This window comes from Talpa europaea (genome assembly GCF_964194135.1).
Source record: "Talpa europaea genome assembly, chromosome: 2".
NCBI classification, from domain to species: domain Eukaryota; kingdom Metazoa; phylum Chordata; class Mammalia; order Eulipotyphla; family Talpidae; genus Talpa; species Talpa europaea.
The window spans coordinates 22003919-22031763 of NC_140068.1; the positions used below are offsets into that span (position 1 = coordinate 22003919).

At 39.6% G+C, this 27845-nt stretch overlaps 1 protein-coding gene across 1 annotated transcript in view; it reads left to right on the forward strand.

The window, feature by feature from the left end:
* MAP7 (microtubule associated protein 7) overlaps positions 1 to 27845 on the forward strand; it is a gene marked incomplete at both ends in the record, with an annotated part of 137057 nt that overhangs the window by 60764 nt on the left and 48448 nt on the right. Inside the window, 2 exons of the mRNA XM_084228666.1 lie at positions 21500 to 21598; positions 25843 to 25920. Coding sequence (XP_084084792.1) covers positions 21500 to 21598; positions 25843 to 25920 — 177 coding nt within the window. The remainder of the gene's footprint in view (positions 1 to 21499; positions 21599 to 25842; positions 25921 to 27845) is intronic.

The window sequence follows — 27845 nt, forward strand, 5'->3', positions numbered from 1 at the left end:
AATATAAAGAAATAAAAATCCAAAAACAAAATGATCATTTAAGATGCAAAATGTCTAAGATCATATAATTTTATCTTTTTTTTTAAGATTTATTTATTTATGTATACAAGAACTGGGTACAGACCAGAGATGTGGGGGGTGAGAGGATTCACCAGATACAGAGCCGGGAACAGAACAGGCAGACTGACTGAAAACACTGCTATGGGAAGCAGCGGGCAAGACAGGAGAGGTCTGCTGCACCGTGTGGGTAGCTCTCTGGCTGGGGATTGAACTCGTGCTTCAGTGGCTGCAGATGGCTTCAGAGGATGCATCTTCACCCCTTGTGCCACCAGGGAGTCCCCAAATAATTTTATCTTAATACTGGATTTACCTCCTGTCATAACAGTTTGTATCTTTGGCTGTGGTTGTGAGCCCTCTGCACATTGTAATACTTCTTCGATCTTTATTCTTTATTGTAAAGACTAAGATTTTCTTTTTACATTCTAAAATTATGAAACAGTAAATATGTAATGCCTAAGATGTATGTCTTTCTCGTTGTAATAAGTAAGAAAAATATTTTAGAAAATATTTTTAAGCGAAAAGGTACAATTTATGAAAGAAGTTGACAGATTTCCAGTTGGGCTGATTGAGTTTCTTGTGTATCTCTGCTCTTTCCCCGGTGACTGATGTATAAAATTACTTTTTGCTTTTTCTTTATGGTGCCCTTAGTTGGCCAAAAGTGTCTCATGCCCACATGGCTTCACTTTAGGGTCAGCTCAGGTGTCCCCTCCTCCCAATTTCTCTGTGCTTCCTTCCAGTGGATCTTGTACCCAGCTCTATCAAGCTGCTGACCACATTCTATTTAATTATTTACTTCTATGTCTGACTGTCTTGGGAAACTTGAATCTTGGTACCATTATCTTTGTATATTTTATTGAAATGTTGACTCAGTTTTACTGAATAATTACCTATATAACCACTCAGCTCATACCTCTTACCCATTATTCACTGCTCTTGTCTGTGATCACACACTGACCAGATAGCCCAGGAATCCATGCTTTGCCTTCAAGCTCCTGCTTTAGCCAGCCAAGCTAACCTGCCCAGCAGTTCATTGTGATAAGCTAAATCCACACTGAATATAGTGATCTAAGAGTAGCTATTGGCCCAAGGTTACCCTTCCTGTCAGGACTAAGATGTGGCAGGAAGCTGACCCCTAAGCCGGCCCCTCCTAGTTTATGGCTGTTTTGTCAACTTCAGACTCTCAAATTTGCGGTTAATTACCCTTACCAGGATTTTCTTTTTCCCAGGCCTATACTGTTGTTGTTTTTTTTTAAGTTAACTTATGTCGATTAGTTGTCAATATTACACCAGCTTAATTCCGAACTAGAAAATAGCAATTTCTTTATGGCAATACAGTGGGTTTAGCGGGAAGCACTAAAGCAGTGGCATTTCATTTTGAAAAGTAAAAAAAAAATTCTCCTTGGAATCCAGTTACTTCTATTCCTGGAAAATAGGAACATGGTCTTTGCAGCTTGTGGACACATCGTAGAGATTTTATGCATCATGTACACAGTTTTAGGTTTTCACTGATCAACAATGCAGTTGAACATAAGATGTCTCATTTTGATGAAATACAAATTAGTACTATTTCAGACTGAGTTGCATTGTTGAAACATGTTTCTGGCATTTGCCATCAGATTACTATAAGAATTATTCTCTCCATTCCTCAACTTACTAAAGATAGACCTTCCATATGATCTAGCAATTCCACTCCTAGGTATTTACCCAAAGGACACAAAACATTAATTCCAAAGAGCACCTGCACCCCTATGTTTATAGCAGCACAATTTACAATAGCTAAGCTTTGGAAACAACCCAAATGCCCAAAAATAGATGACTGGATCAAGAAGATGTGGTACATATACACAATGGAATATTACTCAGCATTCAAAACAGATAAACACATGCAATTTGCAGCAACATGGAGGGAGCTGCAAGGGGATCATGCTCAGCGAAATAAGCCAGAAAGAAAAAGAAAAATACCAGAAGGTCTCACTCATAGCAGGAATCTAGAAAACCTAAATAAGGGACCAGGAAAAAGAATAACTATAAGAAAGAAAAAAATCAAAATCAACAAACAACTATGAACCAGAGACATCCTTTGGGGAGGGGGGGGAAAGGAGGGATTGAGGTCAAAACCAGGGGGTTGCAATTGTATGGGGAATATAAAAATTAAGAAAAAAACAGTAAAAGTAAAAAAAAAAGAATTATTCTCTTTACTTTATACTTTTTAATTAAGCTTAGGATGGGGAGGGGAAGAGTTTGTATGGGAAGGAGGAGCTGTAAGAGGGAAATACAGTTTCCATACCAACTGGGTAGAATGGAAGGTCTTGCTTCTCTCTGTAGTCATGGAGACCACTAAATTTTTCATTAAAACTGTGTCTTTATGATGATTTCTTGGTATTATGAAACATTGTGAAATAGTAAAAGTGCCATGACTTTCTGTGCACTTGCACACGCCTGGGTGAACCTTCACAAGGCAGATGCAGAAACTCTCCTTAGGGTCAGGACAGGTCATGTGAGACGAAGAACTTTTGTGGCTTCCTCTCAGCCAAAAAGAAAAAACAAAACAAAACAGTGGTCCTCCAGGCCTCTTGTCCAGGTCTCCAGGTTATTCTCCAGGCAGGCCCAGCAGGTGGGTTTATTGAGCCCTTTTCTAGTACAACCTCATGAATAAAAATAACAATTCTGGACCTAAACCAAACTCAGTTCATACCCTGTTCTGACCACTTATTCTCTGCCTCTGTGATTTCAGTGTAACACACGGATGCTAATTACTTAGCTTGCAAGGAGACTGTAGGGAATAGATGTAAAGTAGGTAGAGCAGCTCCCACAGCATTTGTTATAGTAGATGGGGCTTGATCAATGACTATTATAATTTTGTTATCATTGCTAATATTTTTCCTCTTCGTGGTTCTGCTGTCTTGTTTACTTTTTAAGCTTGGCTTTTTAGAATGAACAGTCCATGATTCTCCTGATTTATAGGGCCAGTTATGAGCTTTCAGTGGTATTTGTTTTTTTTTTTTTATATATATAGAGGCATGTTTTATTTATTTATTTATTTATTTGATTGTTTTTGTTTATACATGCACTGGGTACAGTCAGAAGCGCGGGAGGGTGAGAGAATTCTCCAGAGCCAGAGCGGGGAGCAGAGCAGGCAGAAGGACCGAAGTACACTGCTGAGGGGAGCAGCGGGCGGCAGGAGAGGTCTGCGCTCCATGTGGGACCCTCCTCCGGTGGCCGGAGAGCAGCCGGGGATCGAACCGGCGCTGCAGAGGCCGCGGGCAGCTTCGCAACCCAGCGCTCAAACCGCTGCGCCACTGGGGAGGCCCTTTCAGTGGTATTTGTAAAGTTACTTCTTTTGTTAGCTGCACCTCAGGCCACTTTGCTATCCTATTGAGTTAATCTGATACTAGGTAAGAGTAGACTGGAGACTGCTGGAAACAAACAGCTAATAAGTTGAAGGAGCTCAAACTAATTAGAATTTGAAGCATGGTTTTCAGTAATCTAAAAGGGTTGCGACAACTGAAATCCAGAATAAAAAGACTTACAATAAACTCTTTGAACATTGCATAGCAATAGGATAAATTTTGTCTTTTATAGTGAGCCTAAACTTTTTGTCAAAGTGGAGTTTTAGAAAATGGCTAAAACATTTTTTTCCAGTGAACTGAGAATTGACAGATTTAAAGCTGATTGGGAATAACTCCCAGATCATTGGCAACTAAAATATGTTGCCAATGGATATTTCATTTTTAGGCTTCCATGAGATGACTGTAGTCCTGAAAACATAGATGAAACTGTCATTCTTACATACAGTCTTAGCTGAATGACCTCAGAGTGACATCAGTCAGGTCAGTGTTGTTATTTTTATAGCCCCAGTGTAGACAAGGCCTAGATTGACAGCTGTCAGTAGCAGTTCCTATTACAGTTATAGCTGTAATAGCAAGCCTACTAACAGAGATGGTGCTGGCTCTATTCTAGGGAAAAATTCTGCAATACAGTGATGGATCAGCTAACTAAATTCTTTGGAACAAAGCTGCTTGGCTTATGGGTATCTTTGGAGTGGGCAAAGTGCTCTCATGATAGAGGAAGGGAAATCCCACTTCTGTCCCCAGTTCAATTACCAGTTCAATTACCCCTTAGCAAGAGGCTGAGGGGAACTAATTGAACAGGCGGCAGATATTGGCTGAAATGAAAAATAATAAGATGTATCTTTTGTATTCACCATCAGTAGTAATTTTTCTGACAACAATATGTGTCACTGCAAAGCATTTTTATTACTAAGATATTGCTCTACCATATATGCGTTTGTGTTTGTATGTATGTAAAAGTTCAGGTATCCAATGGGGTTTCAGAAGTACACATTTGTAACCCACCTAGTTTAGCCCAGGACAGTGTGGAGGATTTAAAAAATTAGCCTTGATGCTGAAGCATAATGATGTCATTTGAATTTATTTTTATCTCTATATATATAGTGGAATTGCTACAGGGCAGGGAGAGGGGCACCCCAGACCCCACAAACCTGCCTGCTCTGAATAGGTTCTGCCATCCGCTGCATCAAGACAAAACATGTAAGACTTTAAGGGGAAGGAACTTTAATACAATTAGTAAACAATATAGGAAAGGCAAAGAATATTATTTCTAAATCAAGCACCCAAAGTTAGCTGTCCACTCATGGGTAAAAGTCCACCCAAGCAGAATTAGCCCAGAACAAGGCCCAAAAGCCTGTCACAAGTCTAAAGCATCTTTCAGTGGGGAACCACAGAAAAGGATCAGAAACAACCAGATAAGTCTGGGAGGAAAAGAGCAAAATCAAAATCAAGGTAAAAGCTGCCACTGTCACCTCCCCACGGGTCTCTCACTCACATCTGTGTCACCAAGTCCAGGACCAAGAAGCAAGTGCAGCTTCGTCACGTGTCTCTCTGCTCCACATGCCTCCTCCAGGTCTCCTCCTTGCTTTCATCCTGCTTCCTTCTTTCTCAATCTCCTCTTCTCTTTAGCTCCACCCTCCTTTTGGTGATCATGGGATTTGTAGTTCCCAGTGTCTTGATGGAGTGGGGGTGGAGTCCCCAAAGCCTGTACGGAGTTTGCTCAGGACATCCTTTCCCCCTAACAGAATTATACTTTCATTTATAAAAATTGCATACATAACTGGTTATATATAATTCAGTGCAGAGATTGAAATAATCATTTTTAATGTGGTCACACATTAATGTGGTCATTCTGAAGGCCAATGTCCACATATTGCATTAATGTGGACTTTTTGATGTTCTAAAATCAATTTGGTGAGCTGTAGAAAGAGAAGGTAAACATTCCCTCATATGAAACACAGCTTTCATTAAAGAGACTCGGCTTTCATCTTTACTACTCCTGCTGTGAAGTGTCCTTTCAGGTGATTAAAAAATAAAAAAAAGGGCCTGCCAGGTCATAGCGGGTTAATCACAGCTCTGTGAAACTGTCCGCAGCCTCCACAGTGTGGGTTTGATTCCCAGCCAGCCAGGGAGATTCCCACATGGTGGGGCAGACCTCTCCTGCCGCACCCACTGCTCCCCTCAGCAGTGTATTTCAGTCAGTCTGCCTGTTCTGCTCCCCATTCTGTCTCTGGTGAATTCTCTCACCTTACCTTGTCTCTAGCATCTACCCCAGCTCTTGTATTAAAAATAAAAACAAAAACAAAAAGGGTAATCTGTTCTTATAAAATGGAGATTTTGTGAGATATCAGTAACTACCATATTTTTGCTACTGAATATTTATCAAGACAAATTCAGCCTACCTACTGGAAAACCTTGCCTAAAGAAAATTGAATACCATATCTTGAGATGCTAAATTGAGGAACTTATGACCGTTTCTAAGACATCTTTTAAATCAAAATAGTTCATTTATTAAATGAAGTTCCTTTCCCAACTAGCTCTAAAATATGATCACCTGTGATCCTTATTTTACACATTTTTCCTCCACTATTTTAGTATTTAAAACAAAAAAGATCTCAGTTCCCAGTGACATAGTTTGTGTTCCAAAAGATCTCTTACAAATTGAGTGTTTGAAAGCTAGAATACATATCCCCAATATTAAAGAGATTGCATGTGCAACTGATAACCTACAAAATCCTATTTATTTTTTTTTATTTTTATATATTCCCCATACAATTGCAACCCCGATTTTGACTTCAGTCCCTCTTTTCCCCACCCCCAAAGAGGGTCTCTGGTTCATAGTTGTTTGTTGATTTTGATTTTTTTCTTTCTTATAGTTATTCTTTTTTCCTGGTCCTTATTTAGGTTTTCTAGATTCCTGTTATGAGTGAGACCATCTGGTATTTTTCTTTTTCTTTCTGGCTTATTTCACTGAGCATGATCCCTTCCAGCTCCATCCATGTTGCTGCAAATTGCATGTGTTTATCTTTTTTGAATGCTGAGTAATATTCCATGGTGTATGTGTACCACATCTTCTTGATCCAGTCATCTATTTTTGGGCATTTGGGCTGTTTCCAAAGCTTAGCTATTGTAAACAGTGCTGCTATAAACATAGGGGTGCAGGTGTTCTTTGGAATTAATGTTTCTGTGTCCTTTGGGTAAATACCTAGGAGTGGAATTGCTGGATCATATGGAAGCTCTATCTGTAGTAGGTTGAGGAATCTCCACACAGCTTTCCATAGTGGTTGGACCAGTTTGCACTACAGAATCCTATTTATATGTAATATAGTATTGTTATAGAATATATAAAAAAATGTTATGAATTATCCATTCATCACTTTATAAACTTCTGTATTAATGATACAAAGACTTGTCCTCAAATTGTTTATCTTCTGTTTCAAAAGCAGGTTTTCTTTCTCTCCTGCTCCCATCTCTCTATCCTCTCCTCACTCAGTGATAATATTTTGCCTTCCTTAGTCCTCATGGAGGTCAAACTCAGTATTACACTCTCCTCCAAACTACAGAAATTTTTCCAAGATTTTTTTCACTGATGTAAAAAAAAAAAAGGAGATAAAATAACAAAAAAAAATTCAAGAACTCTTGGGCTTAAGCTTCATTCATAAACTAACAAGGACACACTGTTCCCTCATTCATACTTCCCCTGGTGCTTGTAGGAGTGAATGTTTGAGGGGCACTCAAAATCTGCAGTGAGAATCATTCACGTTTCACTAGCAATTTCAGAGCGTTCTTACAGCAACTGCTTCTCTGACAGTGATGCTGCTAGAATTTTGAAAACAGCTGGTTGTCTTGGAACAGATTCTTGGAAAAAGAGCAGGATGGGGAGACAGGGCTGGCCAGTACAGTGCTCCCTAGGATAAAGGGGAGCAACCTACTAACAACAGATCCACTTCTCCTGCTTCCCCTTAGTCACCTTTTGTTCCCCTGGTTCATTTTCTTTTCCTTCTTCTAGAAAGAGCCATCTCTATAGCTTTACATTCTCCATCTCCCTCACCCTCCTTCTGACTTCTCCAACTATGCCAGCTACCAACTCCCAAGAGAAAAGTGTTCCAAAAGTGCTTAGAAGAAAGGGGTCTGTTTATCAGCTTAGTTTTGACTTAGCTCTTCATGACCCTGAAGAACCTAGAACTTAAGCAGATCTAGATTTGTAATTGGATTCTCTGGCTTGAATGCATGTAGCAGACTTTAAGTGAATGTATGTATTGGAAAATAAGCATAGATGTTGCCATTAATGAACCCATCAGCCACTAGTGTCCTCCCCCTGAAGAGCCTTTGCATCTGGCCTGATAGCCCTTGCCAGGTTGTGAAGCCTGCCATAGAGTTGTCTTTGTGCTTTGGAGAGATGGCAGAACCCTATAAAACTTCTCTTGTTTTCCAGACTGGGACACTTTCCTTTGTTTTGTTTTCATTGGTTACTACATTTAGATATTTGATAGCTTCCAAATTTTGAGATCTCCTATGTGGGAGATGTATCCAGTGTGGCAAATTAAAGAAATTGAATTAGCAGCTCAAATAAAATGCCATGTGTAATAGCAGAGAAATAGATAGCAGAGTGACGTGTTTTACCCTTTTTCTTTCCTGCAGAAGACTGGAGCAATGTTTTGTGATTTAAATCTCTTCTTCCTGGCCTGATACTATGTCTTTGGTTGTTATCCTAAGCGTATCAAAGCCCTTGCTTAGTCACATTTCTTTGCACTCCAGGGTGATCACCTTAAATATCTAATAGGTTGGAATGTGTTTTCAGACCACAAATCATACCTCTCTGAAAGTCACTAGCACTGAGTCCTGTTAGGCTTCTATGCCCCTAGCGGGGGCCAGCACTGTCCATACAGTAAGAATAAGCAGCTTCAGCTTTCAGCTCTTGGCAGTGCTGTGAACCTGGCCCACAGCCTATGATTCTGCCTTGAAGTGGGCTTAAAGGTGACCAGGAAGTGTTCTACACTTTTGCTGCATAGCTCCATTTCATATGCAGAGTAAGTGCCAGAGAGGCAGTTTTATTCTAGCCCAGCCCACTATTCTCTCCCATCAGAGTTGGCAGAAGACACCAGCTGGAACTGATACAGATTTGACTTACAAAACTGAGGGGAAGAAGTAGTAAGTATATCCAAAAGAAACAAACCTAGTTATTGTGATTCAGTCCTAACATTGTAGCTTCTTGTGGGTGCCGGTCCTGCTTTTGTTCATAGTTACCCCATCTCCCAGCAAAGTAAAGGTTCCTTGGAAGTGGTGGCATTTTCATTGGTGTCTAGACTGGCAGAAACAGAAAAGTGTAGGACATTAATATACATATTCTGGGGTTAAGGCTTTACTGCTGGTGATGATAAAGATCGAAAGTGCTCAGTTAGGGCTGCGGTCTCAAACATTCATGAAGGTTAAACCAAAGATGAGATATGGTATATAGGATCGCTGTAGGCATTTATTGGAATATTGGAAATGATGAAATGCAGTGCTGTTAAAGAAGATTAAGTTATATTGCCAAACACGAAAATCAACAGAAGAATAAATAGTGTGGTGTTTTAAGTAAATAGAAAAACAGATATGTATGTGGGTATGTATGTGTGTGTGTATATGTATATATGTAGACATTTTTAAAGGAAAGGGTCTTTTTCTTTTATTTACATAATATTTGAATTTCATAACTAATAAATACCTCTTTACGATAAAACAAATGGGTTATCTAAGTGATGAAATTATGGGTCTTGCAAATTTTTATCTTCATAGTCTTTCTATAATATACTAACAGCTAATAAATTTATTTCTTTTTATAGGCAAGTGCACAAGTAATACTTTTTCTAATGATACATTTAGATTAGCTTCTGCAGCCAATCTACAAGTTATCTTTGCAGCTGAGGCCCTTACTAGGGCCTCAGGACACTAGCTAGTAGAACAGAAGGAGACGTGTGCCTCCAGACTTATCAAGAGCAATTCTGGATGATCAGGTTTGCTCTGGGAACCCTTCACATTCTTGTTAGAAAGCACTGACTTCTGGGCCTCCTCTGGTGGCGCAGCACTTAAGCGCTAGGCTGCGAGGCTGCCTGCAGCCTCTGCAGCGCCGGTTCATTCCCCGGCCCACAGCAAGGGTCCCACAAAAAAAGAAGGAAAAAAAAAAAAAGAAGAAAGCACTGACTTCTATCATGTTTGAATCTCTATGGAACTGTTTTCTGTCATAAATGAAGTTATTAAAACCTGGATCTGGCATCTCTTTTATTATTTTTTCCTGACTTTGTTCCTCCCGCTGCTTTAATATCAGCATTCGGCTTTCTGGCTTCTGGAAGAAACTAAAATAAAATACATAGACTCATGGTGTGACCAAATGAAGAAGGTGCTCAAATGGGGAATATGTGCAGAATCCTTCAGTCAGTGGAACCTGCTCGAAATGCCTCGAAATTTTTATTCTAGACATTCTAAGCCATTATCTAAAATACAACATATGAGATGTTTTTATCATCTATCTGTCACCTAGTTTTGCATGCATTGTTTCTGGTTCATTCATTGCCCTTCATGGCCTTTTATTATCCCGATCCCTGAACTGAACATCAAATCCTCCCATTTTCTTGAGTCTCACCCACCTCCAATACCTGCAGCCATCAGTGATGTCTGCCTTGGAGAGTTGACTTGTGGGGGAGAAGAGAGGAAGTAGAAGGGAGAAGTACAGGCTGGTACTGATACCAAATTTTGGGAGACATTTGGCACTTACACTTCATTCTGTACTTATCAGGTTAGGGATTTTGCTTAATTGCAGTACAAAATTTAAAAAAAAACACCCAGTGATATAAACAAGGTAAGCATTTCCTTTCTTCTTACCTACAAGAAACATGGAAGTGAACAGCTGCTGGTACTTGTTCAGCTGCTCAAACTTGTCAGAGCCAGGACTCTGTTAATTCTATTAGCCCTTCCCTTATGATACCTCCTGGCTATAAGGCAGATGCTTGCCTGGAATATCACATCCATGTTCAAAGCAGTAAGAAAAGAATGGGCAAAGAGCAAATGGGTTCTTGCCACCCGAGTCTGTTTTCCCTTAAATAACATTCCCATAAATCCCAGCTAACAAGTTCAGTTTTCAGTTTATTGACTAGAATTGTATCCCCTGGCCAATCAGGATTCTGTCAGGAAAGACGTTTCAGAGGGTAGATATTTATCTGGTAACCAATGTGGAGAGTGACACAGAACCTTCCCTGTGCAAACTGATGATAAGAATTTCCAAGACAAAAATGTTTCATCAGGGCCTCCCCGGTGGCGCAGCAGTTGAGCACTGGGTTGCGAAGCTGCCCGCGGCCTCTGCGGCGCCGGTTCGATCCCCGGCTGCTCCCCGGCCACCGGAGGAGGGTCCCACATGGCGCACAGACCTCTCCTGCCGCCCGCTGCTCCCCTCAGCAGTGTACTTCGGTCCTTCTGCCTGCTCTGCTCCCCGCTCTGGCTCTGGTGAATTCTCTCACCCTCCCGCGCTTCTGACTGTACCCAGTGCATGTATAAACAAAAAACAAAAGAAAGAAAGAAAGAAAGAAAAACATGCCTTTATAAAAAAAAAAAATGTTTCATCAAACATTTCTCTCTCTCTTTTTAACATAATTGAGTGTTCTTTGTTTTTTGCCTTGCTTTTTGATAGACTATCAGTATTTAGAATGTTTAGAAAAATACATTCTGAAAATAATACAAGATAGAATGAAATTAAATGCTAAGCAGTTTGGGACAGAATTGGAGTATAGTAAAAGCCAAAGAAATGTGTGAGGAGTTGGAATATCTAGAAGGGATTTCATGAGATAGATTTGAGCTGTACTGTGAAAAATGGATTTATTCTACGTATTTATTCTATGTATTATGACAGTGGTTGGATATGTGATACACATTTATCAAAATCCAAATCAACACGAGAGTGAACCCTGATGTAAGCTATGACTGATAGTGATTGAAATGAATGTACCACTCTGGTGCAGAATGTTGACCTTCGGGAAGATTGTGCTTGTGAGTGACACAGGGAACCTGGGACTGGGGTTTCATAGAAATGCCGTACTTCCTCCTCAGTTTTGCTATGAACCAAAAATGCTATGAAACAAAAAGCCAGGGGGAAAAAAGATGGATTGGGTTTGAATTGTTGGAGAGATGGTAAGACTGGTGTTTTAATGATAGAGAGGAGAAAATGGGCCAAGTCCCACATGTAGACTTGATGGCAGCATAGGACAGTATGATGGGACCAGGTGAGCCCATAATTTTAAAACAGATTTCAGTTAAACATTGAGTGGTTGCCTGAACTGAACTAGTTAAAGTTAACCTTTTATTATTTACCACTCATTTCTATTGAGTTTTTCAGAATTAATATTAGAAAATTTAAAGCTAGGTATTTTTCTATTTTCTGCAGAGGAGGAATCATTGTTGATATTCTGCAGCCATGTTTTTCACAGATTAAACTCATTCAGTTGATCTATTACTCATAGGATTAAAACTTTATTCACCATTCTCTACAAAGTGCTGCTTAAGACCCTGTCCACTATTTATTTGGAATTCTTTTAAGAACTGTACAATTTCTACCTTGGTAATTTTATTTTGCATTTAAGTGCCAAATTTTTTCTATTTTACAGCCATTTTGTAAAATATGGGCATGGGCATTAACCATTTTAGTTTTCTTCAAATCATTATCCTGTTAAAAGCAAAAGCAACTTTTTCCTGTTGGTTACTTTAATTAAAGAGTTTAATAAAATTGAATTCTAATTATTTTTCTTCCCCAAGTTATTTAAATAGTTGCTTTTAATTACACATTGAATTTGATTGAATTGGGTCTAATTTAATAAACTCCCTTTTTAACTGTTGAAATTCAGATGGATAACTATTATCTCTACAATTTACCATTATGTAATTTCTCAATGTAAATTGAAAAACTAGGCTTTTCTCCTTTTCTGTACTTTGCCCTGTGCTTTGCTTAGTCATAAACGTTATTCATATTGTGAGACAGAGGTCATTTGTGTCACAGCTAGTGTTATGACTAGTGATAAATCGCCAGGAAAGTACTTACCCAAAGGGATGGAGAGGCTTGCCTGTTAATCTGGCTTATATTAATGCAGGCAAAAAATACGTCATTTTCTGTTCTATTTATAGTGTTGCCATCTGGCTCAAAGAAGATTTTTGTTTTATTTATTGTTTGTTTTTAGGTTCAAGCCTTTCTGGTTGAATTTGAAGCGTGTGATGTTTACTCCTGTCAGCTAATTGTATGAGAAGGAGTGAAATAGCTTCAAGGTAGATTCCCTGTAGCTCCCACAAAAATATGTGGAACATGTGCTTTTCACCTAAGATGGAAGTTTCTTTGACATTTTTTAACAGATGATCAAAACAAATCCATTAGATTGCTTTGGGGAAAGGTTGGGGTTTAGACATCTCTCAAAGCTGTGATGCTTGTTTTGTGGCTGTTGAGATGTTTTCAGCAGACGCTGTCAAGCTCTCTGCTTTCTCCATATAATATACTCAATATTCTGATGTATTTGGAATTTGTCACTCTTATTCCTTAGACATTATAACAAGACCTGGGCAGAACTGCAGTACAGTCATTTGATCTTACATCGTGCCTCCCAGGATGTTAAAACCATCTTAGACTTGTATTACAGATTTTCTTCATGGGTTTGGATGAATAGGAGTGTGATCTGATAATTCTGTTCACCTTTACAGTCTTAGCAGCCATCAAAAAATGAGTAAATATGTTCTCTTATTTCTTTTTATTTGTCATTAATACTTTTTCTCTCTGGAATTTTACCAGAGTCAACTCAGGGTACACCATCCACCCTCTTTATCTCATTTCCTTTTTCAAGCATTTACTCAATGTCACATGTGGCAGATAGTGTGCTAAACACTAAAGCTAGCTCTTGTCTGGTGGAACACAATCTAGATCTTTACCTGACTGGGTGTTAAAGACAAAATGTCCCTGATTGCATTTATTTGGAGACAATCTTTAAGTTTAGACTGTAGCAACTATGATTAGCCATCAGCTCTTTGGAGGTAAACCTTGTCCCTTTCTGATAACTTTTTTGGATAGCATTATCTTTTGCTGTTATGTGTGTTCTACCTTTCCTATAATGTGTAATTTAGCAGACAAAATTGATCTTTTTAAAAATTATGCGTACATCAGTATTTTATCATCTCATGTATAGACTTTGGCAGTTTAATGCAACTGCCTCAACTTCTTTTTGAAAGTTGATGAATTACCAATGATTAATAAACGCTTGTCTCTGTCCCATTTTACATGCCTTCCTATCGAGTTTGAAGCTCCTCAGTTCCTCAGTGATATTTCTGATAGATTCTGTTCCCATATACTATATAACTTTACATAATGTTGACTTGTATTTATAAAATCAGTGTTTTTGTGTTGGATTTGTATTATGTCTATATTGGACACATTTCTTTTCCTTTAGGCTGAATGTCATTTTCCATTACTATCATTTTGTTATGAAGATATGACATAATCAGAAATGACTTTCAGTCATTGTTGCTGAATAAGGTCCCCCTTCCAAATTGTCAAAACTCCACACCTTCTTACAAGCAGTCTGTGTGGTCATCAAGGCATAATTTTTTCTTCTATGTGGGGTGTATGAAATACAAAGAAAAATAAATCTTGACTGAAGTGTTTGTCAACAGGATGCAGCTTATGACTAATATACATTATTATGAAATAGTCTTGATTACTTACCTTTGCCTTTACAACAAAAAATGGTGACAGTGCTCAATATTGTTCTTATTGCCCTGTCAGATGAGATGTGGCTAGATGTTACACCATTCTGCAAAGTGAGTTTATCATGATGTAGAAGGGCACTTTGGACTCTGCACTGTTTTTCAGCATCTGTAGTTACTTACATCCATAGCTCAATACCTGCAAGTTTGTATTGTAAAGTAGCTGCTTACCCTTCCTGGCAATCTACAAAAGATTAAAGACGCCGTCAGCTGCTTCCCACATTTTATTTCCTTGGCCTACCCTCAAAGTGACCTTCAAAACCACCTCAGACATATTTCTCAATTCCATATTGCCCCATCCAAACTGCTGCTCTTGTTCCTTGGAACTCATGGCTGGGGTTGGGGTCTTAGTTGTAGAATTTGAAGCAGAGACCCTTGCTGCCACTTTTACTCAACTCTGACTGTGCTGGCTTCTTCAGCTACATGCTTAGGTTTCACCATATGCACTCATGTCACTTCTTTTGCCCTAGTGGTTAAATAGTTACCTTTTGACACACATTAAGAGTAAGTGGAGAAACCCTAGTAATGATTAAATTAAACAGAAAGCAGAGTTTTAAGAGGTCTGTTAGACTTCACATTTTTCCAGAATTCACCCAAACTAACGTGATTCACTGTTACAAGTTCCATCAGACTTCCTGTCAGTTACTTTCCATTGACTTCATGATAAAGTCCAAATTCTTAGAATTCAAGGAGCATTGACCTCAGCCTGCTTGGCTTATTTTCAGTTGTCTGCCTGCCTTCTTAAACCCACTGTTCTTATGGGACAGTCTCCAGATTCTTGCTTATATTCTTGTATTCTCTCTCTCTCTTTGCCTCTCTCTCTCTCTCACTCAAAGTGGAAATTAAATCCAAGTTTGTCCAAAGATAACTGCCATGAGCTCTGATAATTACTCCACAACTTCACATCAATACATATATTTCTCCATCGTATGGAATAATCAGAAAAGGCATTAGGATTTATGAGATTGCTTTATATGTTCCTTGTTCTAATGCACAGTTCATAAATAACATTGGAAAAAACTAATATGTATGATTCAAATGTTATGATAACCCTGAAAGCTGTATTAGAATGAGATTTTGCTGTCAAATAAATGAGTAAAAGTATTATAAGGAGGGAAATTTTAGGTGAATTACCTGAGCATTCCTTTTAAAATCTTGTTATGATTTTAAAGCAATAACATTGAATTGCCATAACCATATTCTGCAGGAAAATTTTTTTTGCAGCTAAATTTTCTAGTAAGCTGCTTTGCTTAGTGCTTCAGGATCTCCCCAAGTGCTTAGTGTTTCAAGACCCACCCCAAGTTCTGTGACTCAATAGAAAAACTCAGAACTCAGCATATGGTCAAACTCAGTGAAAATTTATAATAACAAAAGGATTTAAAGCAGAAGCAGGGGCCAGACCTTTCTTAGGAATATAACACTCTCAGGCCTGCTATGTTAACTTTCTCCTGCACAGGCAGATTACATATGAAATAGAGACACACAAGATTGCCATTTTTAATAAAAATTGATTGACTATTACATGCGGCTCAACCTCTGGTTCAGTCTTCTAGGTCACTCTTCCACAGCTGTGTGGATAACCTGGATTCTGTAGGTCCACAAGGTCCAGTTGAAAAATATAGTGAGGAACCTATATGGACTAGGTAGTTGAGGGCTAATCTGTCACTCTGTTCCATCCCACGTTCCATATTTTACTAAAAATAGTAACAAATACACTATCCTTGTAGGTATAAAGTACACATATATTTCACTGAGATTTAATCTCAGGCTAGTTTCTAAGGTTAGAGTCAGAAATGTCTTATTAGAGTAAGCATTTTTATTAAATCATTTGTTGGACCAGTCATTTGGATCAATTGAGGGGAGACTTTCAAATCAAACTATACAGCGAAAAATAGAAGCAAAGCAATGAGAACCCAGTGACCTCTATGGAGAGGCAGTGCTGGGAATGCAGTAATTCAGCCGGTTTGGGGATGTGGTGATAGAGGCTTATTTGTACCACTTCCTGGAGCTGCAGAACTTTGGCTGGATGAAAGCTCCACATGTCTGCTGCTGCTGTATTTTGTTCCAGAATGATTTAGAGAGAGACAGTCCCAGACCGCAAAGGTGCATCTCTGTATCCTTCCTCTTGTCTTTACGCTAACGTTCTAACATATGATGCTAATGGAATAAAGCTTTCAAGCTAGCAGGAAGATCAATAAAGATTTTATAAGGCTAGAGAAGATGTATTGAGCCTCATAGTATGTGACTCAATTTTCTTGTTAAAAAATGAAACAAAAGAGACTCAAGTAATACTAGAAAGTCACTTGAGTTGTTAAAAATGGTATTTTTAATGGTAAATTAAAAAATTGTAAATGCCATACTATTTGCTAGTTAGAATTTTTAGATTTTAAATTGCGGAAATCATAAAATGAATAAATTCCCATTTTCATTGTGTTCTTTTTTGTTTGTTTGTTTGTTTGGTTGGTTGGTTTATACAAGCACTGGGTACAGTCAGAAGCGCGGGAGGGTGAGAGAATTCACCAGAGCCAGAGCGGGGAGCAGAGCAGGCAGAAGGACCGAAGTACACTGCTGAGGGGAACAGCGGGCGGCAGGAGAGGTCTGCGCGCCATGTGGGACCCTCCTCTGGTGGCCGGGGAGCAGCCAGGGATCGAACCGGCACTGCAAAGGCTGCGGGCAGCTTCGAAACCCAGCGCTCAACTGCTGCACCACCGGGGAGGCCCTCATTGTGTTCTTAAGCATTGAAATTCCCTACACTTTGTCCATAAAAGAATCTCGTAAGTTATTTGTCATTAATATGAGAAAGGGTTTTTTTTAAAGCTTATATTCACTTAATGTGAAGATAGCCATTGTCTCTCCAAGTCCAAGAAAGACTGTTGAAACCTCTTTATAAACCAGGTTGTACCCTACAAGCCAGCGCAGTAAGTTCAGCCCAACTGAGACCCATGAGGTGTGATTGTAGGTGAGCTGAAAAACCTCTGAAACCAGCAGCTGAGCAAGACCTTCCTGTCCCCTTGGTCCCAGGACCAGTGTCACCAAGTGACATGGACGTGCTTTCCCTGCTAATGCTGCGGGAGCAAAGCTCTAAGGAAATAGAAACCCAGTTTTCTACTTTATACAGTAATAGGGAGAGATCTAAAAAATACTTTCTCCCATTTATTGAGCCTTGAGGTGAACCCTGCAGTCTCATTTCATTTTCACGACTCTGAAAGCAAATTTTTTGTGGGGGGACTAAGAGGTTAGGTGATGTGTCAAGACTTCACCACTGCCTCCCTTCCCCACTCTCTAAACACACAGCTACACACTGGTGTTTTAAGTGTGGGAGCCCAGGCTACTGTGGCAGATTTAAAAACTGTCTAGGAAAGAGGTGAATTCCTGTGATCCAGATACTGATACAGTAAGCAGATAGCCGTTGAGCTAGATGTATCTAATAAAAATCAGTTGTAGATAAATTGGAACTCAAGCAACCATTTGTCCAGTTTAATTGAAATTTATTTTCACATTTGAGTTTTTAGAAGAAGCAAATTTTAGCACCCCACCCCACCAAAAGCTTTTGTCAGGAATCCTACAGAAAAGGCACTGTGCTGATCTTGTGCTGGGAACTTGTTCCTCTCCTTCCTGGTCTGCTGTTACCTGCCACTCAGTTAAGTTTCATGTTTGTTCTTAGGCCCTCAGGACACTGCGGATGCTGAATCATCAGAGCAAGATTGAATTATGTCAAACATAGCAAGGCAAGAAAGAGGAAAACATTTGTAGTATATTCCAAGCAGATGATTCCAATGATCTTTCCATTAACTATATATATATATATATATATATATATATATATATATATATAATTCCCTGAACACATTGCTAACTATAGTTTTACTTTCTGTGTGCTGGGGGTGGCTATACAATAAAATTGTTATCAGACTACTCCGAATCTGTGTGTCACTCTCTGTTGATCTTTCTTTGAATCTGTGTGTTACTCTCTGTTGATCTTTCTTAACTGTTATCTCCTTTCAGAGGGTTTTAAGAAGATTAACTTGCAGAATAAGGGGAAGGGTTATTCTTTCTGATGAGCAACAAAGCTTCCAATCAGAGTCAGGTTTTCGTTTCTAGGAGCTGCCTCTGACGTTGTGAGGTGATTGTCCAGGACTGACTGATACAGGCTTCACCTGCTACGTGGTGATACCTGGGGCGTGAGATGTGTTAGGCATTACAGAGCCCCTCACACTTCTGATTTCCCCCCAGGTCAATGTCAGAAACTGTCCTGAATCTGCTCAGACTCAACCTTAATTTGTCCCCATCATCCAGCTTCAGCATGCGCACCTTTAGCAGAGTCTTTTGCCAGTGGTGAATTGCCTAGTAAATTTACTCCACAAGTGGCAACATCCTTCAGAAACCTTCTTTGAGACCTTTTGCTGCCTTTTTTTTTTTTTTCCTAACTTGGTCTGTCCTCTATTGTATCTATATATTTTTTCATACACAAGAACCGGGGCACAGGCCAGATGTGCGGGAGGGTGAGAGGATTCACCAGAGACAGAGCGGGGAACAGAACAGGAAAACTGAGGAAATACGCTGCTGAGGGGAGCAGCAGGCGAGACAGGCAAGATCTGCAGCACCATGTGGGATTCTCGCCGGCCGGCCAAACCCGCGCTGCAGAGGCTGTGGACAGCTTCACAGTGCGGCGCTCAACCGCCTGCGCCACCAGGGAGGCCCTATGGCCTCTATTGTATCTTTACAAACCTTTCCCTAAAAATAGGGAAAAGAAAGCTCAAGTAGACAAAAGTCAAACCAATCAAGGCTTGTGTTTGAAGCTGTTATTTAAAGCAAACAGATGGTTGAAATTGGGCAATAGTAAAGCGGTTGCATAAGATACTTTCTACTATTTGCTCTGTGATTTTCCATGCTAGTTAATATTTTTATATAATTGTATCCCATCCAGAGGTCAAAGGTAAACTTACTAGTATTTTTTTTTTGGGGGGGGACACTTGGATTACCATTTTTAGTCTACCTAAAGCCTAATTATTATCAAAAATTATTATTTCAAGTTCAAAAACTTTGAATAAATCCTTCTATTTTTCTAGATAATATCCAATTCTCTCAGCCTAATAGAAAAGATAATAAATATGTGCTATTTCAGTAGGTAAAGGATATAAACAAAGCAGGATAAGAAGGCATGGGGAGTGATGAGTGATGGGGATGCTGTTATAAAAAGGCAAAGGATAAAATAAAATATTAATAAAAAATAAAATAATAAAATAAAAAGGCAAAGGAAATTCCCTAATACCATATTTGAGCAGAGACCCAAAGAAAGTGAAGGGTCTCTGCCGTGTTGATACCGGGAGAATGTTTCAGGCACGTAAAGACTGAGATGGACCAAGGAAGTCAGTATGATTAGCGCAGAGTGATTAAGGAGGAAAGTGGTACTAGGTAATGAGTACCTTCTCCATGACAACAGACCAGGAATTTTACTCTGAATGAGATAGACGGTATTAGACAGTTTTGAAAAGAGAAATGACAGGATTTATGTATTAATGCCATCACTCTGGCTGCTGATAAGAAAATAGACTGGGGCCTCCCCTAGTGGTGCAGTGGTTGAGCGCCGGCGAGCATCCCACATGGCGCGACAGACCTCTCCTGCCTTGCCCACTGCTCCCCTCAGCAGTGTACTTCGGTCCTTCTGCCTGTTCTGTTCCCCACTCTGGCTCCAGTGAGTTCTGTCACCCTCCCGCACTTCTGACTGTACCCAGTGCTTGTATAAATAATAAACAAATAAATAAATCTTAAAAAATTTAAAATTAAAAAAAAAGAAAATAGACTGATGGATCAGTGATAGGATCAGGTAAACTAAGAAGAAATTGCAGTCACACAGAGAAGAAATGCTCAGTAAGGTAAAGGTAGAAGTGGTAAGATGTTTTTCTAAGGTAGAATTGAGAAAATTTACTAATGTATTGAACATAGAGAATGTCAAGAGGATGTATTGAGTGAAGGAGATATGTGCAGGATGACCCCAGGATTTGGGCATAGAATTGCCTGAATGGATGGGGAGGTCTACTTACCAATCAGGTTTTAAGGCAGGGAAATTCCTGGCTTGGTTTTTGACACGATTTCTATCTTAAACAGCAACATATATCTATCCTTTGAAAATACATTAAATTAGTACACATTGTGAAAATTTTACATGGTCCTAGATGACCCCTCTCATATATAACCAGAGAACTGCCTGCTATTTCTGCCCTTCATGTCTTTCCTAGAACACATTTCTCTTAGTCTCATTAATAAATTTTGTTGTTGTGCCTCCCACGTGGCGCAGGGGTTAAGGTCTCAGTGCTATCAAGCTGTCGCCAGCCACCGCAACATGAATTCAATCCCTGGCCAGGGAGCTAACCCACATGGAGCAACAGATCTCTCCTGGCTCACCTGCTGCTCCCCTTAGCAGTGTATTTAGAAGATCTGCCCACCTGTTCTACTCCCCACTCTGTCTCTGGTGAATTTTCTCACCACCACCCCCCTACCTCTGGCCTATATCCCAGTTCTTATATGCATAAATAAGTAAAACAAATCTTTAAAATAAATAAATTTTGTTCTTGGGCTTTTGTTGGAGTCTTTTTCAAAGTCACATTTCAAAGTTATATTTCAAGTTACATTCCTTTTGTAACTCTTTATGGTCCCTTTTTGATGACCTATATAGTCATGTTCTTAGAGTTTTTCCATTCCTAAGGCATGAACTTTGTAAGAAGTAAGATTGGTTTTAAGTCCCAATCATGCTTCCACATTGTTGCTTTTTTATTTTAAGATTTTATTTATTTACACAAGAACTGGGGTACAGGCCAGAGGCACGGGAGGGTGAGAGGATTCACCAGAGACAGAGCAGGGAACAGAACAGGCAGACTAACTGAAATATACTGCTGAGGGGAGCAGCAGGTGAGACAGGAGAGGTCTGCTGCACCATGTGGGTATCTCCCTGGCTAGTCAGGATTGAACCTGCACCGCAGAGGCTGCGGACAGTTTCACAGCACTGCACTCAACTGCCTGTACCACCGGGGAGGCCCACCACATTGTTGCTTTATGAGTGAACTGGGACAGCCCACTCCTACCAGTTCATGGAGTCCAGGACATGCCACCACTATAGAACTGGTCACTTGAGCTGAACTGTTGATTTTTGGATGTGACTTCCTCCCTCAACAGTATGCTTCTTAAGGGCAAGGTTAAAAAAACTACGTCATCTTTTTTAGTTGACGTAGTACAATACCTGATTCAACAATTATATAAACATTGGAATAGTAAATAAATTTTAGGAAAGTAAATGTCTTCTATCATTTATCTCATTTGTGTAGCACCTGACAACTACAAAGTGCACGAGAAGAAAACTGTCTCCAACCGGCCCAACCCTGCAGTGTCAGGACAAAACAGCAACGTCTCAGGAAATAAACCAGGTAAGGTGCATTGCTTTAGCTGTCAGAGAACAAGAGATTATCTCAAAGCCTCAAAGTCATGGTAGAGTTAGGAGAGCTTGGCTCCACTCCCGCCACCAAAGCACATGCTCATCACACAGACTTAAATAAGTTTAAGTCAAGAGAACCTCTCAAATACTTGATTTTTCTCTTTTTAAACTGGGCATTCAAACATATGCCTTGCTTACCTCTCAGAGTCATTGTGAGAGTGCTTTAGATGGTGTATGTGGATGATTTGTTTACTGTCAAACAGTGTGTAAGAGGTAATAATTTTGCTTTTCTGTTTGAAATGGTGGATACAACACAATTTACCTACCTGGATGGATGCCCGGCCATTATTGTGTACATCTTTTGTGACTTTTTCAAAAACCATTTAAGAAAATCTTTACACATAGCAATGCTGGTATAGAATTAAGTTTTTGATCTCTGTTCTCTGCAATGATTGTACACCTACACAGCAATTTCGCATAATAGCCTATGATTCACAGTGTGTTCTTCTCAGTGATACAAAGAAGCCGTCTATAGACATAATACAAATAATTGAATAGACAACGCACTTGCTTCCAGTATCCGGAAACTGTTGCATGGTCCTTGCGAGAGACTAATGTACAGTATGATGATAAAAGACAATCAAGGCAAATTGAACACCCCGTGAGTTTCTTGGAAGCTGACCTGTGTACCATCCAAAGCTGAAATCATTCAAGAACAGTGAGTCTGTGAGATTGGAGATGGAAATAACTATATCTCAGAAAACATTCCCCATTATAGTCAGTGATTTTTTTTTTCTAATGTGCAAAGGGTCTTGAACAGAGCAGATGAATATGGCTTGTCATTTAGAAGAATACAAGTACTACTGCAAGTATTTCGTAAGCAGCCATTAGTAGCAAGTGATGTGGTTTCAGTGGAGTTTTAATTAGCAGGCTGAGATTTTTCCTATTTAATCAGTGTGCCTTTTCATTCATTAATTTATCCATTGCCCTATACACCTACCATGTAATATTTATTGAGTAGTTGTTCTGCTGCCTGTGAGCAAAACAATAGGACCCTGTGTTCACAGAGCTTATTCTCATGGACTTTTGTTCTTCATACTCAAGTAAGCATCCTTGTGGAAATAGACATTCTCTTGCCTAAAAGCTATTGTATAACCATGAAAACTAAGCAGCTAACTGATGTGTACTTTTTTTTTTCTGGTTCTCCCATCAGGCATCACTGCTAATTTCTACTTTCAGATCCTGATAACTCATTTATTCACCTTGTGTTTGCACTGTGTGGCTACTAGGGATATATTATTAGCAGATATAATCCCTGCTTTCTACTTGACAATGTGGTGGAGTAAACCAAAATATGAGCAGATAATTCTAATACAGAATTCCCAGCATGACAGCAGAGATCTGTATAAAACATTATAGAGAGCAGAAGCCAGAAAATCTCCACCCCGTTGACCATCTCTTTGCATGCCATTTAATTTCTGTTGTTAAAATCAAGTTAAATGAGACATTTCATTTCAAATTGTGTTCAAGTATCCTTGTGTCTTCTTACATTTACAGGTAAGCAAAGGTACACAAAAGGTTTTTATTTTAAAAATCAGTGTGTTATTTTCCTGTATATCTCTGAAGGGTGACATAAAAATGTTGGAGGACTAGATTTGAGTAAAACCTTATGGTTTTATGGAATGTGAGTCATAGGACTATCTATCTAGAGTAGTTTGTTGATTTTATTTCTCTAAGATTTAAAACAAAAAAGCACATGCTAGCTTGGAAAATATTTTGAGTTTTGCTCCAAACAGACATGGACATTGTGACCAAGTGATTTCTCCGTGTACCCTTTAACCTAGTAAACCCAGTAAACTTTACTTGGATTTTTCCCCCTCCTTTACCTTCTGCTACTGAAATTCATTAGAAGTCTCTAGAATATCTTTGATTTAGAAAACATCTATCCACTTTCAGATTGTTAATATTTTACTGTCACGCACGTGATTGTGGGGGAGCCCTGTGGTGTTTCATGAGTACAAACACACTATGCTCAGGTATCCCAGGAAGGACCAATGACATGCTGAGCTCTGAGCCCTTGGGCCCAGAACAGAAGTGATAGAGCTGCCCATGCCTGCTGTTTCCTGAGGAATGGGAAACGGTTCTTTAGAATGCCATTAGCTGCCTCCAGGTGACAAGAGTTTGACCTAATTAAAAGACAGAAATTTCATTTCTCTATGAACTATATGTACCTAAGAAAAGTAAAACTCAAATTTGTTTTAAATCCCTCTAAATCCCTATCCATATACTATCTCCTACAAGTCTTTAAGAGTCGCTGAAATTTCATTCTACCTTATTATTTATCATTTTTCATTTTTATCAGTTGAGATAAATATAAATCAGATTTTAAGTATAGTTACTGTCATCTTCATTATTATTATTTTGCTTTTTATAAAGAAAGCGAGTCTAGTAGTGTGGCCCTCTACAGGAAACCCCAGTATCATCTCACCGGTATATGATGCAAAATTTTTACCATGAGCAATGAGCCCTTCCCCACTCCTTTGCCCCCTGATCACTAATCATCACTTACTCTTCTTACTTCATTCCTATTGTTTCTTGAACACATTTGGTATTTACAACCTCAGGGCCTTTGCACTTGCTTTCCAACTCCTAGAATATCTGCACAGCTGCCTCCCTCACTTGCATCAGGTTTTCACACATAAAAGTTATCACCATAGTTCCCCACTCTATCCCCCATCCCCATCACCCCAGGGCCCCTATCTAAAGTGTGAAACACTCCTGCCATTTCATAATCCCCGTTTTTTTGTGTCATGCCTTTGGTATTATCTCAGGCTAACATTTTATATATTTTCCCCTTTTTTATTTTAATATATTTTGCTTATTTATCCTTACATTTCTTCTGAGTGGAATGCAAGAGGACAGAGATTTTGTCTTTTTTCTTGACTGCTTCCTTTCCAGCACACAGAACAGTACTGGGTGTGTGGTAGGTGTTTAATACATGTTAAGTGAATGAATTAACTTACCTGGGAATTATGTGCTTGGCCCTAGACTAACACTGTTAGAAGCATCATTTATTTAGTTTTCACAGTGATGTGAGAGAAGTTCCTCATTTTATAATGAAACCCCACAAGTCCATGTCATAGCTGAAGATTTTGTGAGATGGATAAATAACTTGACAGAACAGAAACAAAGCTCTTCCCTGTCAAACTCCAGAGCCAGGGACTTCACATCTAACCGAAATGCTTATTCAGCATACATTCATGTAGGATTGTTTGTTTTTAAGGAACATACTTTTTAAAGCATGAAAATGCTAGCAGTGCAGTAACTTAGTAATACCAAGGATCATTTACATTTGTTGGATTGAAAGCCTCCCAAGGGCTACAATTTTGTTTTTGGCACAATTTAAAAAAAAAGGGGGGGGGGGTAACAGTGGTTTCCAGCACATCCATATTTAGGAGTATAGGTTCACACCTCTTCAGATATATGTACCCACCAATATAATGTTTTTAGGTAAAAGAAAAATGTTTGGAAATTCTTTTTTAAAGATTTTATTTTTATTTATTTATACAAGCACTGGGTACAGTTAGAAGTGCTGGAGGGTGAGAAAATTCACCAGAGCCAGAGCGGGGGACAGAACAGGCAGACTGATGAAGTACACTGCTGAGGGGAGCAGCGGGCAGCAGGAGAGGTCTGGGCACCATGTGGGACCCTCGCCCGGAGGCCAGGGCTGGAACCGGCGCTGCAGAGGCTGCGGACAGCTTCACAACCCAGTGCTCAACTGCTGCACCACCAGGGAGGCCCCTGGAAATTCTTTTTTAAAAAAGAAAGATTTATTTATGCATACAAGAACTGGGATACAGACCAGAGGTGCAGGGGATGAGCGGATTCACCAGAGACAGAGCAGGGAATGGAACAGGCAGACTGACTGAAATACACTGCTGAGGGGAGCAGCAGGCAAGGCAGGAGAAGTCTGCCACGCCATGTGGGTAACTCCCTGGCTGGGGCTGGAACTCTGTTGCAGTGGCTGCAGATAGCTTCATAGTGCTGCGACTTAACCCCTTGTGCCACCAATTCTTATGACAAGTAAGCGCATCACTGAAACTATGGTCCTATGTAATAATTGTTGTAAGACAAGACAATATTTTCTTCATCAAATTTACCAGACAAAAAAGATGTTTATTAATGTGTGCCATTATTTAAAAAATCTGCTGTTATGTTTTTCTGTCTCATTGTCAGACCCTCCACCTGTGCTTCGGGTTGATGACCGGCAGCGACTGGCCCGGGAGCGTCGAGAGGAGCGGGACAAGCAGCTAGGTACGCCACCTCTCGTTGACCTCCCAGCCTCTCTTGTTGAATTGATATTCTAGGATAGCAGACACTTAACATTGAACGAATGGGTGTCACTGGGATAACTATGCTCTCTTGTCTGCCTTTACAAGTTTTGCAGATGGGTTGTGAAGCAAAATTTCATGTGTTATAAACATAGCTCTAAATTTTAAGAACAGTAAAATCCATCTCAGAATTAGAACCATTTTTACTTCTTATATTGTAACCATAGTTTCATCTGTCACCGGAGGAATGCATATATGAGTGGCATTATGGCTAGGCTTACATTTTACAACTTAAAAGATAAAAGGATAGTAAACATGGCCCTTTATTATGTGAACAGTTACAGGACGATAGATGACTAGGACACTTCTGCTTCCCACGTTAAAATAATGCTGCTGTTGGAACAAGCACATGACCTAGACTGAGCTGTCTGGGTTTTCTTTTTACCTAAAGCCTTGTGAAAGGTTGGCAACTCTAATATTTGCCATATAACCTCTTAGAGAGCTGGGTCACAGGACTGGTTTACAAGGAAGCCAAGCTCAGCACTCAGCTGTCATTCACTGTCTCCTGGAACATTGAGTAAGGGTGCTGGTGCCAACTCCTCTTTTACTCAGGTGTCCATTTATGCAAAGTTGCTAAAACAGGATGCTCTCTTTATGTGCCTTTGAAAGACGAAATGCCTTGCTCAGTATATGTGTGTTTCTCGGCTATCTAGGTATTTTCAACCTGGGGATTATATAGGTTGCCAAAATCTTTCCAGGGCATAATGCATAACTTTCTCAATTTCAACTGCATTTCATTAAGAGTTAATGTTTCCATAAAGGAAGATGACCCTCCTATCCCATCTCTTACTATTGTTATTCAAGAACTCAAATGTGTGCAATTCACTAGAAGCTGATTTTCAAATGTTGGTGACATTAGTACATTCTTTCAACATAGTCCTCTTGGTCATAATGGTCATATGAGGTCATTTCTTTTGCTGCCAAGGTTTTTTTCACCCCAGATTTCAACAACTTGCTGGAAGTGAGGAAGCTCTGCTGTTGGTCTGTGCCCAGGCTTAAAGTTCCCTGTGCCAGACAAGTTTCCCTCAGGCTGGTCTGTTCCTGGAGGCAGCCTGTCTGTGACTGGCAGGGCTACCACTCTTCCCTGGAGCTCTCTGGAGTTCCTTGTGAACTGTGCCCATTGCTCCCTAGTCAAGGTTGATTCGAGAAGCGGAGCAGACTGAAAAAGTGGGAAAAGGCAGAGTTACAGAAGCAGGAAGAGACCAAAAAGAAGGGTCCAGCCACTGCAGTGGGATGGCTGGCACTGGCACTTTAGCTTTGGATCCAGCCAAGGTGTAGTGCCTCCCCTCGCCAGCCCACCCCAGCTGGGTCAGGTCTTATACTATTGAATGTTTCATTAGACTTGCTTGAGTAGCAGTAGCTCCATAACTTCAGGAGACTACTCCTTTAAGATTTAAATCCCATTGTGACTTAGTTTGTATATACTGCCTTTCATTTGGATTTCTTTATCTTTCAAAATCAAGTATTAGATGGGTTTGGGGGGGAAGTACAAATATACTGCTCAAACAAAAATGATTTCACTTCTTATGCTACAAAATAGTAAAACGTGACTTTGAGCCTGCGAATGCTCCCTGCAAGTTGGCTGTGTATGTTGAGTGGCTACATCTTCTCTTAAATGTAGGTTCAATCTCGTAAGTTATGTTTTAATGCGTTTATGGTAGAATTTTGCCCTGTGACCTGCTCTTTCAACATTATCCTTCAATTTATCAACTGAAATCAGGCATAATTTTTCATGCATGGAACTGTTTCTTCCATTTGGTTAAGGATATGTACTCCACAAGCCTTTTTTTTCTACATTAAAGGTTTTATTCATGACAGAATCTCTTCAACCACTCTTATATCATCTGA